Source organism: Chlamydotis macqueenii, chromosome 14 (genome assembly GCF_036417535.1).
Source record: "Chlamydotis macqueenii isolate bChlMac1 chromosome 14, bChlMac1.mat, whole genome shotgun sequence".
NCBI classification, from domain to species: Eukaryota; Metazoa; Chordata; class Aves; order Otidiformes; family Otididae; genus Chlamydotis; species Chlamydotis macqueenii.
The window spans coordinates 4,924,348-4,938,054 of NC_141569.1; the positions used below are offsets into that span (position 1 = coordinate 4,924,348).

The 13,707-nt window shown below is 43.6% G+C and overlaps 1 protein-coding gene across 1 annotated transcript in view; it reads left to right on the forward strand.

Annotated features, from left to right (window-relative positions):
* The window catches only part of SLIT3 (slit guidance ligand 3), a 502,049-nt gene that overhangs the window by 456,877 nt on the left and 31,465 nt on the right, over positions 1-13,707 (forward strand). The window contains exons 30-31 of the mRNA XM_086758841.1: positions 6,734-6,827; positions 12,121-12,258. Of these exons, the coding sequence (XP_086614967.1) occupies positions 6,734-6,827; positions 12,121-12,258 (232 nt within the window). The remainder of the gene's footprint in view (positions 1-6,733; positions 6,828-12,120; positions 12,259-13,707) is intronic.

The following is a 13,707-nucleotide window of genomic DNA, read 5'->3' on the forward strand; positions in this document are numbered from 1 at the left end:
ACCTCTGTTGGTTCAAAGACTGTATTGGGTTTACGAGGCAAGATGTTGGTAGCAGGGGAGGGCTGTAGGGGCAGCTGCTGTGAGAAGAGATCAGGAGCTGCTCCCCTGTCAGACCTGCCGCTGCTCACAGCCGAGCCCATCAGCGACACTGCTGAAGAAATGTGAGAGCTGTACGTGCTGGTTTTGGCTAGGATAGTTAATGGTATTCATAGTAGCTAGTGTGGGCTGAGAACAGTGTTGATAAGACAGAGATTTTTTTCTTATTGTTGGTCAGTGCTAACACAGAACCAAGGCCTTTTCTGTCTCTCACGCCACCCCACCAGCGAGTGGGCTGAGGGTGCACAAGAAGTTGGGAGGGGACACAGCCAGGACAGCTGACCCCAACTGCCCAAAGGGACATCCCACACCGTATGGCGTCGTGCTCAGCATACAAAGCCCATGTACGAGCGGGTTTTCTGGAAGGAACTGTGTCCCTTCAGTCTGCTCCTGAAGAACTGTATCGTATGGAAAGGACCCATGCTGGAGCAGTTCTTGAACTGCAGCCTGTGGGAAGGACCCATGCTGGAAAGTTTATATGGAGAAGGATGGTATCACATGGGAGGGACCCTACGCTGGAGCAGGGGAACAGCATGAGGAGGAAGGAGTGGCAGAGACAACGCATTATGAACGGACTGCCACCCCCATTGCCCATCCCTCCATTCAGATGGACATGAGTCTACAGTGTGTTGGGTGTCCTGTCTGCCAGCCCTGAAAGAATGTCTCGGAAAATGTATGGCATCTCAGATGTGACTGGATGCACTGGATTCTGTGAAAAACCGAATTGATTCTTAATGGATTCCAGACAAATCACATAACTGGAAAACATCCATGTGAAGTAATGCGGCTCAAAAATGTAGGGGGTCCAGCAGAATTAGGATCTGTTCCAGACGCAGTGGTTCTGAGGGGTAATGCTGTATGCAAGTTACCACCTTGTAAAAGCACTGGAAATTGTCAGGTTTAGTTACCATTTTGCATACTGTGCTGTGGCATTTGTGATGCTGAATATGATTTTTTCGTACTTTGGCAGTGCGTAGAACTGGAACGTGTTCCTTGTTCAAGATTCAGAAATAATGAAAGGATCACGGTTTCTCTACCCAGATCTTGTTGTTTAATCAGTTATCCCTTTGGTTAACCTCAAGATTAGAGATAACTGCTCCTTAATTCTGAAAAACAAGCCACTTTGAGAATCTCAATGTGAAGTCTTAAACTCAGGTTCCAACTTAATAGGCCAAAACCTGATACGTGAAAACAGTATATGAGTGTTTAAAGCATTAGCACAGAATAAAAAGCATAAAGTGACTTAGTTCTTTGCTAAGTGTTGTGGGTGGTGTTCATAAAGCAAGAACCAACTTCATTAATAATCCAGACAGAGAATTCCGCTGCAGTGCATTTCCAGTAATTTCTTTTTTGTTTTGGTATCTAACGTGGCAACCAAGTGCATTTGCCACTGAAGGATTTTCACAGAGCTTCTCTTCATTGCAAGTTGAAACAGTTTGGAAGTAAAAAAAAATGCATTTTTTTTTTTATTTTCTAAAATAAGCCTCAAATCATCTTCTTCAAACATCAACAACGTTTCTAACTGAATTATTTTCTTGGAGGAACATCCTATGTCTGTACCACCCAACCATTTTTAGGTTCTGTGTTCTCCTGAAATTTCCAGTTGGCACTGACTTCTTTTTAATAAGTGAAAAAAGAGAAGAGGAAAACAAAAATACAAAACCATTTCTTCCGATACAAGTTATTAGATCTAAAATGAGTAATCTCTTATGAGAAAAGCAGTGCAGTGTTTTTTACTAGCAGTAAAGAGAAGAGTTCCATTCCGCCGTACCTGGCAAAGTTCAGAAAATTGCAACATCCTATTTAACCACTCCAATACATATCTTCTCCCTGTGCAGCCGATAAAAGCGTGCTCTGTGGAGAAAGGCCAGGCTTTCCCCGTTCTTTCTTCACTGTAAGCACTTTCCTTTTCTCAAGTAATATTGTGAAATTCCTGACAGCATTTTTGCTTAGTCTTCCAACAAAAGCTGCTCTCACATCAAGGATGAGAATATTTTCTCTGTTACTGGATCAATTATTTCATGCATACTCTGAATGAGAGAACAAAGTATCACCAGGCTGACATATGAAACAAAAGAGAAATCATCTAACTCATTGGTTGCAAATCGGTGGTCTAGATTGTCTTTCCAGAACTGCAGTTTTACCTACAGGTAAGCGAGTAAAATACTATTGCTGCATCCCGCCTCTCTTTTACCCGTTAAGGAGAAATAGTGTAACTTGGAGCCTGGTTTTACAAGTCTAATGTGGCATGAAATAAATAGCTCTCAGGACAGCACAAAATGGAAAAAAAAGAAAGATTATTATTAAACTATGTGTAAAAGTCATCTTTATTGCTCTATTCTTGTTTTGGCTTCATTCTGAGACGTATGGAAGGCTACAGAAAAGCCTAAGCGTGTTTTCTTGGCAGCTCTTTGTAAGCAGTGAGCCCTGTGAAAGTGAATGTGGAAAGCCCCATGAAATTCATGATTTTGCTGAAAAATTAAGAGCAGGAAAATGTTGTATGAGACAAAAAAAAAAAGTTTTGCTGTGGTTTTTATGAAAAGCAGAGAGCAATGCTGGTGAATGGGACATGGGGAGTAATTTCAAAGGGACAAAATACCTTTTGTGTTGTTCTGGGACTTTTTTCTCTCTCTCCTTTTTTTTTCAATGCATAAGACAACAGCAATGAGAGATCCACCTGTTAGTGTTCCACCTGTCAGTACAACGTGGTTTTAATCTGAAAGTTGCAATTTTTTTGTGGCAGGTCAAACTGCTTCCTTCATCTATCTAGTGCTTGATTCTCCTAAAACAGCACGTTACCACTGGCCTGAAGCAGTTTGAAATACAGTGCCCACACAGCTGAGGATGTGCCTGTCTTTCTAAAGGTACCCTCTTCGTATTGTACCTCCATTCTGCAGACCAGAACATTATTGTCCTAATACCTCCAGCTACTACGAAAAGTAAAATCTGATGGCATAAGTGGTGTTCCTCTTGTAAATCTGACATAGCCATAATCTGTTCTTCACCGGGGTGCGCTGCATGTTGGTCTGTTCTCTTCGGCTTTGATGAAAGAGAGTAAGTGTGCCTCGATGAAACAAAAGAACGTTTTGGGGATTAAAAGATGTGCTTAACTGATTAGAAATGAAATACAGTTGTAGTTTTCCTGTCTTTTATATAAGCACTTCAGAAACCTTTGTGTACCCAAACCGGAGCGCAGGTTTGAGAATTCATAGGAGAGAGGAAAATGGGGAGATTGGATTGTTTTCTACAGTTGGGAAAACATTACACTGAGGTTTTCTGTTGTTTTAGCATGATCAAATATCTTCCACAAAGAGAAATCAGTGCTGCTAGAAGTTGGCCTAAAATTAATGTCCACTTTGGTTTTAGGTTCGCATAGCTTATCCAATGAGGAATTTGGACTAGAACTTTAATTGCTGTACAGAGGAGCAGCCCTGTGTCACTCCAAAAAAAGAGGATCAGATTTTTCCTCTGATACTGACATTAAAGCAGCCAATGAATATTGCGCTCTCAGGTCTGAGGTCACATTTTTTGGCCCAGATATTTTCTGAGTGAATAAAGTATGAGAAAGTCTTTGTGTATCTGGTGCCTTGGGTTTTACTTTTCAGAAAGTGTTTTATTTCCCTGGCATGCTTTCTGCAACATCTAGCGAACATTGGTGGAGCCTGAAAGTAATGCATCAAGAAGCATTTTCTTCCTGAGATGAGGCTGCTCTAGTTGCAAGGCAATCCCAAGTGGTCTCCCTAATGAGTGATAGATGGGAAAAATAACAGGAAGGATCCTTAACATGTTCCAAGTTTTTCACAAAAAAATGATAAATCTTTTTGGATGCTATGTTTGGTACCTAGCCTAGAATTCTCCTACGTTTTGATAGTGGTGCCTTCAGAATGACACAGTGAGTCATAATATTTGACATTTGGGGAGATTTTTACTGGATCTCTAAGCACTTGTCAAGACTGTTGTGAAGAATACTTTAAGAAGAATTATGATTTCCTTTGAGAGTTTATGAAGCTTTTTTAAAGCCTATTTCCTTTTCTTCAAAACAAAAAAAAAAAGAAATTGAAACTTCAAAAGTATGTATTGACCATTTTTAGTGAAAGGATAGTTGAAGGCATTCAGTTATTAAACGATCTTCCAAAAATATTTCCAGCTTTAGATCAGTGAGTTCTTTTAATGTCACCAGCCAGTTACTTTTTTTTCATGTTTATTTTCACATAAGATTTGTAGCACACGAGGGACATGAGGAATACCAAGATGACAAACTGGCAGTTGTCCAGGCATCATAGCAAGTTCTGACCTTCTCATGTTCATGTCTCCCCAAAGGCCGAGGGAGTCGCTTTGCTTGTTAGTATTTGGGAGGGTTGGTGGGCTGTGGATTTGGGGATTGCTTAGTAAGCAGACCTATCTCCAGTTCTGCCACCTCAAAAATGTGTTAATAGCTGTCCCCAGTGACAGCTGTGGTCATGTTTGTAAGACCCAAATGTCTCTAGTCACTTTTGAGGAGTAACCAAGTACAATGGCAAACCTCAAGCCCAGTGAATGATCTGTTTCCTTGGTTCCCATGGATTTGCAGCATTCAATTTCACCGGCATGTCCCTCATCCTGAGCTGGGTACGTTTATTGCATTTGCCCAAGATTTGTGCAGGCCTGTAAAAAGACTTGGTAGTATTGAATAGTGGTGGCTTCCTGGGATTCCTTGGCTCCAGATGGAATTGGTTGTGCTATTACTGATACTATGAACAATAAACTGTCCACTGCAGATTGCCGTGCCAGACTCTGCCGTTATTGCCAAACTCAGCCCACAAAAAGTCATGATGGTCTGTATGGCACATGAATAGAGGGTTTATGCTGGTAGTGCACTCTCACGTGCCTCCAGGGCTTTTATTCTTGCTACGCTTTCTCGCTTATGCTTGACAACTCTCAAAAGCAGATAAGGAAGAAATTTTTTATGCTGAGGGTGGTGGAACACTGGCCCAGGTTTCCCAGAGAGGTGTTGGATGCCTCATCCCTGGGAACATTCCAGGTCAGGTTGGACAGGGCTCTGAGCAACCTGATCTAGTTGGAGATGTCCCTGCTCCTGGCAGGGGGGTTGGACTGGATGGCCTTGAAAGGTCCCTCCCAACCCAAACCGTTCTGTGATTCTATCTATGAGATGTTCCATGTTTGAAACAACAAAACCAAAAATGTAATATTTGCAAATATGTATTATACTTCCATTCTAGTATGAGGAGTCAACTTAAAAGAGCTATGTAGCTTGTACTGTGGGGAGGCTGGAGATGTCGGAGAAATAACCTGAAGGTGTAAGCTGGGGATGTTAACAATTTAAACCATACCTGTCACTACCACAGTCATCCTCAGCATTGTGCACTCAGTCATCCCTGCCAGATCACAAGACTGATAAAAGATGGATGGTTCCGATTTGCCTTTTCCGTCTGAATTTTGATCTTTGTGGTTTGTTTGGCTTGTGTTTTCAAGTGTTTCTGTGTAGCCGCTAGAGTTAGAAATGTTAGGATTGTTGAAAATTGAGTTTCTCCCAAGACAGGTGGATCTGCAGCTCGTGAAAATACTGCTAGAACATTGCCAGCCCACCAGTGCTGCCCATGTTATCCTTTTTCCCACACTATCCACATGGCTTACTGCTCATGTGATGGTATGTATCCTGTATAGGCACAGAAAATATGCATAACCTTGAAACCCTGCAGATGTGATCTTCTGATATAGCTGCGTAGGGGACTTGGGGACTGTAGCTTTTGAGGGTTTCCGTGTTGAGAGTGCCTGACCTTTGCTTTTCCTGCAAAGCTTTGGGAGGTGTGGGGTAGGTTTCTGTTGGTTTCTTGGGAAGGCAAAGATTCCTGTGGTCTTTGGCTGGATCTCAAATCCTGGGGTACTGAAGTGTGACCTAATAATTTAAGACTCTGAGAAGGGTGGAATTTAAATAAACTATCTGGGTTTGAACATTCTAGAACGATTAATTATTAAAATTTGTACAAATCCAGGGAGGTGCATGGCATGTAACACACCATACCTAGAAACAGCTGAGCTTACATGTGATGGATTTTTTTCTGAAAAGACATCATCTCTTGTGAGCACAATAGAGCTAGTGCTTTTCTTATAAATAGTGAGTGGTTTATAATTCTATGCAGGCCTAAAGCTGGTTCCTATTATTGAGAGTCGCAGAGGTTTGGGGGGGAGGGTTTGTGGGTTGTTGTTCTTTTCCAGAATGATGTCCAATCAGCTTCTTTGGCACAGTATTAACTACGGCTAAAATATGTTTCCGTGTGAAAGTGTTACGGTCTAATGAGCAACTTAGCTTTTGTGTCACTTTCTTGCTTTGATATAAGAGGTTCTGGGTCAGGAACTGCCCATTTGATCCTTAGTCTGTCTCCAAGTGGGGTTTATATGTCAGTACTTTTTATACCAACCTTTCAAATACACGTGATAGAAACAGTGCAGTCGCTATAGGTGAAAGGACCCAATGTAATGAAGTCTCACATGCCCTCACAAGCAATTTTGTCGCTTCCTGCTGAACTACTGAGCTGTCTCCATTTAGGGAGATTCGTCGTCCCTGAACATCGTAGCTGGAGCTCCTTCAGGATTGTCCAAGTTGTGTTACAGCTTTATTGCTTTTCTTTTGCCTCAGGTGAACTGTGTGATGAGGTGATTAACCATTGTGTTCCTGATCTAAATCCGTGCCAACATGAGTCCAAATGTCTTCCCCTTGACAAAGGAACCAGGTAAGCAAGCGTGTATGTGGATGGATCTGCCACACTGGGCAGACCCATCCATTGGCTTGACTGTGGTTGAACTGGCAATGAGTTTGGGGTAAAAATCATCAAAATGAATGCAAATAGTGCAAGACCATATATACTTCAGACCATGGCACATTTTCATTTTAATGCAACCATACATACTTTTCTACCTTTCTGTGGTTGACTTGACAATAATGGATGTACCTCCAGAGCAGAGAAGTTATTCTGGAATAGAGCATGGCCAAAGGAGTACTTCTGGGACAGGCACTGCGAAGTGTCTTACCCTGCATCAGAAACTAAGGACAGTTTCTTTATGTCTTCCTTAGACATCCGTCAGTCCAAGCAGCATAATGGGAGCCTTAACAGGTGTAACTCAGCTCCCCTCAGCCCACGCTGGCTCAGTGTTTAGAGTCCTGTCCCCATTCTAACTCTGAGAAGAGAAAGATAAACTTGTTGGCCAGAGCATAAAGCTGCAGGTCGGAGTTTTCTGTTGTATTCCCACTTTAGCTTATCTTCTGGGATGGCTGGCGGTCTTGGGGTGCACTGGCAAAGGCCGACCTTGTCTGCAGCGGGACTGCTCTCCCCACACATCCTCACCTGGGCAGCAGCAGAAGACAGCTGAACTGGACAGCTCTCACTCGGGAGCCACCTCCTTCCGTTGGCTGCAGAGGCGAGCCTCACTCGCTTGTGTTAGATTTTGTGAAGTCTCCTGTGTTTGCATTTGTATACTGGGAATGACACTGTTTCACAGGGATAAAGTAAAGCTTCGTGTTTCAAATGGCAGTAAAACATCTGGAGATCTGGGGGTTGGGGTGTTCTGAGAGGTGCATAGTAGTGATGTTCATCACTTGTCTGAAGAGGGAATGTCAGAGCAATTTAGCACAGACAGTCAATTGAAAAGTCAAGCTCTACGGAAAGCTTGTCAAGGAAAGATCTTTGAATCAAAGAAGGAGGAGAAATTCAAAAGAGTTCTGTGCAGCTGTGAGCTGCATTCTGTGTTTTCCCCTATGGCTGTTTTCACAGCCGCAGTGCAGTCCTGGAGGTTCACCAGTTCCCTCCTGGGAGGGAAAGCTGGGGATCTGGTGAGGGGTGCCCTCACCCAGCACAACCTGGCATGTTGCAGGGGAGAGACAGTAGCACTCTTTGGTCTCCCTGGTAACTTGCAGTTGTGATCAGATTGTGTCCTGTGAAGCAACCGACATGTCAGAATAGCGTAAACTGATACACAGAACATCTCAGGATAGTTCAAAGGAAGCAAAACAAAATTTTAGAGATGCTGGCTATTTGGAGGGCAGCTCAACAGTCAGTCTGTACAACTCAAGTCTTTCTTTTGGGTAAAATACCTCCAGACAGAAATGTTTCCAACTCTTGAGGAAAACCGAAACTATTAAATGATTAGGACAGTTCCTGAAATGATGCACAGGGACTGAATAAGGAGATGTGAACCAGTACATAAGTATTCCCTGATGTTCTTTCCTGTTTTCATTCCTAGTTAATCCATCATCCAGCTAATCCAGTAGCTACATCATGTTACAAGTCAAAGGCTTGTAACTCAAATTACTTTATGCTGCTAGATGCATGAAGGGATGGAGACAGCTGTGGTCCTGAATGGTTTCACCATTGCTGGAAGCATTTTTATATCTGCCACCTGAATAATTTGAGTAAATAAGATACTTTTGCTTGCTTTCTTGCTAGAACAGTGTTGTTCACAGTGGGGCCATTAACCCTTGAGGCGATCCTAAATAACCACTTATAAGTATTTTCTACTACTGTTTGTTATGTTATTCTTTCCACTCTTCATAAAACACTACACAAAAATCCAGAATTTCTTTACTACTTCTGTCCCATTTTGCTTTCTAGCAGGGCCAGACTTGAGAGGCAAAGGAGCCTGCCCAGCCTTGAACATAGATTTGTCCAAGTGTTGCTTTTTCTTTCATGCTTTAGTTGCACCAAAGCATTCAGAAATGGGCTGAGAACCCTCAGCAGCATTTGCAGTGATGTGTGGTTGCTGCTGGCTCTCACTGAAAACAACCACCTCTGGTCCGCTGCTGTTGCTGACCCCTTGAGCAGTTTATCCCCTGACCTGTGATATGCCAAGCATTTAGCACGTAATGGTGCGGTATAACGGCACATGCGGGATGAGTCAGGCTCGTGCATCAGTTCTCTGCTCTGCTTACAGAGGCAGGGAATATTGACGGCAGGATTCGGGCTTGTTCCTGAGCTGACCATCTTCTTGTCAGGCTTGTACCCTGGGCACATCGGTAGGACGCACCGGTGAAAAATGTCATAGCAGCAAGGACACCAGTCAGTCTGTCTGTCCTTTCTTCAGCTTTAGACAGTCTGCAGCTCTGCAAAGGGAGGAAAAGATAACGAGACAGGAAAAAAAATAGGAAGCCAAGTTATTTATTAACATGGAGAGGGAAATTCCATTCTGGCTCTGCAATGAAAGCCATGATTCACAGCTTTAATACAATAGACATTGAGCGCGTGCAGATGCAAATCCTGTCGGATAGGCCAACATTTTAAGTACCCCTGGATGTTTTTAGGCTCTCTCTGATACTGGGAATGTTGCCATCACTACAAGGCTGTAGCAGAAAAAAAATTTCAATTGTACTGGTGTCAGATGGTCACTTGGGAAATGAGATAACTGATCTAATCACTTAAATTACTCTCCTATCAGGATTTGAATATTAAAGTTTCTTTGCCTCCTCCTTTACTTCATCATACTTTTACTGATACTCAGTCACTCGCTGGCACTATGTGGGATGGGGATGGAGCTCATGTACCATCATTCCCTGATGGGGAAGACCTTGGGTTTCCAGGAGGAGGCTGGGTGAGGCGCTCGCATGGCTGAGTTTCTCACCTGCTGCACTCAGCCTAGATGTGACACACTAATCAGATGGCTGATCCAGAAGGAATTCCATTTTTCTAAAGGGAAAGCCAAGCTTGGAAGTAAACTGGAGTATTTCAGTGTGTGCTTGGCTGCACAGAGCTCTTTGCTTCCTGAGCTAAAATTGCAGGTGGTTTTCCTCACTTCCAGCCTCCACATCTTTATTGTGGTGTTACTGTAGAAGAAGTGTAGCTTTCTGTATGCTAGAAAACAAAACAAAACAAAAATCAACGCAAAAAAAAAAAAAACAAACCCCTAACATTTAACACAATGAAATGACATCTAAAAAAATAACTTCAGCGTAGAAGCATGTTTTTCCATTCACTGTATGGATGTTGGAGCATGGTATAAATATACTTTATTATTCTAAAGCTTGGAATTATGACTTGACAGCTTAAAATGCTGATTTAATGCAGCCCTGCAGAGAAAAGTGGTGGCTCTGTCATTACTGAGATAGCCAATACACATAATAAAATTGATGCATGGCAGCCCTGAATAAGGAACTGCACATCGTTCATTATTACATCACTTTATATTAGGACTGCAGGGATCAATAAAAAGCAACAGGATTAAATGTTGCCAATTCCCCCCACAAAGTCTTTTGATTGACATTATTTGCTTGCAGGTGTGACTAAAATGTTGCCAAAAATGTTGCCCACTTCTCATGGTTTGGGGAAGGAACACTTTTTACTCTGTTTTGTCATCTCCGTTACGTTAATCACAGTATTCCCTGAGCCACCAAGGTGTAAAAAAGCCATTCAGGCATGCAGAGCTGGAATATCAGCCATCCTGTGGCTGCGGAGGGTTGCGATGGGGGCCTCAGTTAATAGGCTCTGCCCTGGCTCCTCTTTTTTTAGCCAGTCCCAAGCCATGTTTTGAAATGGAGACTGAAGGTCACATTCTCCTCAGTGCTTGAGCTAGGTGGTTGCTGAAGTCCTGATGCTGTGGCAGCAGTTCACTGATCATTAGCAAACTCAGGACCTGCTGTTGCCCTCTGGCAAGTTTCCCCCAGCTTGCTGCCTTGCCCTGATGAGATGGGGTCAGAACACACTGTCACTCTGAACCAAATTCAGCACAATTACTGCTGCCTGGAAAGTGGGCATATCTGTCCTCATCAGCTCCTGTGTGTCCAGTTCCTCTGAAGAGGAACTCCTCCTTTCCAGAAGGAGCCTCCTCCTGCACTTACCCCACTGGGCCGCTGGCAGGGTGGAGGAGGAGGAGGCCAGCAGAATAGGCTGGTGCAGCAGTAGTTTCTCTCCTGATGTTGCCTCCCTCAGCTTGATGGTATCTCTCCTCTTCCAGCTCTTGGTGTCAAGCACGCTGGGTCCAAACGAGGGGCTCTAGCAAGAGCACAGACCTCTCTTTTATTGCTGAAGTTAACTGTGGCTCTTCCCTTGTTTGGGTTTAAAATGATACACCTTTTGTTTTCCAGATGTGCGGTAACATCCAGCTGAAAGGAGTAAAATGTGTTTTATGGACTACAGTGTGTTCATGACTAAACGTTGTCTACACTGTGGATTCAGAAAGGGGCTGTTCAGCAATCCCAAAAGATCTGTTCCAAGTCAGAGGCTTTGGGATGCATTTTCTATTGCCAGATTGTAAACTTCTGCAAGGCTTATAATAGAAATGCTGATGCAGCCTTCATACAGCAAACTGGAGGACTGTATAAAACAAAACAAAAAGCCAATGTCTGCAGGTTTGGGTGCATCCCCTTGTGTTGCTCCTGTGAATGGCGCTACCCCATAGCAGCCAGTTCACGCTTTGCCCGAGTGCCACCACGGGAAAGGACAGGCTTCACAGGCAGCTTTCCGTGGTTGCAGCAGCATTGGCTATGCCTTGCAAATGAATGACAAACGGGTGGTGGTCTCAAGACTGATGGTCTTTTTCTTTAAATCTGCTGAGTTTTATGGCTTGCTTGCAGATTGCTTCCATTTGGAAGGTGGAACTGCACTGTGCTCTGCGTAGCTGCACAGGGCCAACCTCACACACTCAACAGTGTGCAGACACAGGCAAAATCAGTCTGAGACATCAGGGCAGCTGCCCTTGCAGAACATTGCCCTTGGAGTATGTAAGGTTAGGGCAGATGTTATCATCTTTAGCATAACTGGGAGACCACTATATGATCAGCCTTCTCTGCAGATTTGGCTGAGGAAAAGCAGCAGTATGGTATTGCTTTGCTCGGCTTGAATTTAAGCAGATTGCAGAACCTCAGCTGCAGACAGACAGGAGGGACTTGAGCGTTTCTGATGGCAGGAATTGTGCTTGATGTTTCCAAGAATAATTGCTAACACCTTTCCATCTCAATTCGGATTGGTGCTGGGCTGCCTGTGTGTGCTATTGTTGTGAATGTTGAAACAAGCTATTAACAACGATCTTCTTGTATTTCAGATGCGAGTGCCTGCCAGGTTACAGTGGAAAACACTGTGAAATAGATGACGATGACTGCGTGGGCCATAAGTGTCGCCATGGAGCTGTCTGCGTAGATGCAGTCAATGGCTACACCTGCGTCTGTCCTCAGGGTTTCAGGTACGTGAGCGTCGGCTCTTCCCCCAGACTGTCTTCTCTACATCGTGTTGGGGCGCTTTCTTTCACTGCTTTCATCCTCAGAGCTAATCAGCCTCTAGATATCGTATCAAACTGTCACTCCTATGTGAATGGATGGCTCAGGTCTTCAAATCTTTTAGGTGAAGTAAGTCTTAACGAGTTAATGGAATACAGGGGACTGACGATTCTTGCTTTGAAAACAGCAGTTTTCCTTTTGTGCAATGCTGTGTCAGTTTGCCTGCCTGCCCCAGCCTTTCTGGTAAAACACCAGGTAATGCACTCACATAAATCAGATGGAGATAAACTCTGCATGCACAAGAGTCAGCAAAGGATAATAAAATTACATATATGAACCCTCAGACCTGCCTGCAAGAAAATAAGAGTCTGAAAATTTTGTGCCAGTCTCGCTGTGCCTGTTGGTGGATGGGCTCAGCAGGATTTGGGCTGTAAATTTCCAGTCTCTGATTCTGACAGCTGCCAATATATCTGACTCCTGGAAATCTCACTGTCTGTCAAAGATAAGTGTGCTGCTCCAAATGGATTCGCTAATCATTGCCTGAGGCTAGGTTCTGGCTTCCTTCCAGCTAAACCTTTTCTGTGTTTGAAATACACACATGAGACTAAGAAGGAGTACCTGAAAAGATCAGTTTTGACAAAGTAGAAATTGCATGAACATGTATAAATAATTTTCTCTGCTTTGTATATGCAACTGTTTTCATTCTTCTTGCTTTCATCCTTGCTGGTTTTTGGTTTTTTTTCCCTTTCAACACACATTTTTATTGCAAAGCAGCCAGCCTTCCCTGAATACGCATTGATATATTACATGATGTCAACCCCTGGTTTCACAGAATCAGACCTGTTATTTACAGGATATCAGATATCCTCTGAATTTCAAATTCGTACCCTTTTCTCCATGTTTCACTCTCTTCAATCACTTTGGTGGCCTCAGGGACCTTGCAGATCGTTGACCGGCAAGGATAACGAGTGGCTGTCCCACAGTGGAACTGTAAATGCTCGATGTTACTGACTGTCTAGAGTTGAGCAATGGGATTGCAAAGCCATACCCGGAGTCGAGGGTAACTCAAGCCTGTCATCAGGTGGTAGTGACTGGGACACTTCTGCTGCAGGTCCCCTGATTTTTAAGGCATGTTAATACTAGGCAGTGATGAATGTGAGATTTGGGGTTTTTTCCAGAAAGGCAGGATCACAGTGTTTGGCAGAGATGTTTTGAATTGAGACACAGCTGAGCAGAACAGCAGGGGTAGGTGGGAGACTGGCCTGGGTCCCTTCCTGTGTATCATGCAGTTGACTGATCTCACACCAGGGACTTTGAGAGCAGAACCTGGAACATCCCAGCCTGTTCCCTTGCTCAAATGAGGGGCTTTAATCCCACTAGATGTCCTCCAAGAGGAGGAAACATCATTCTACACA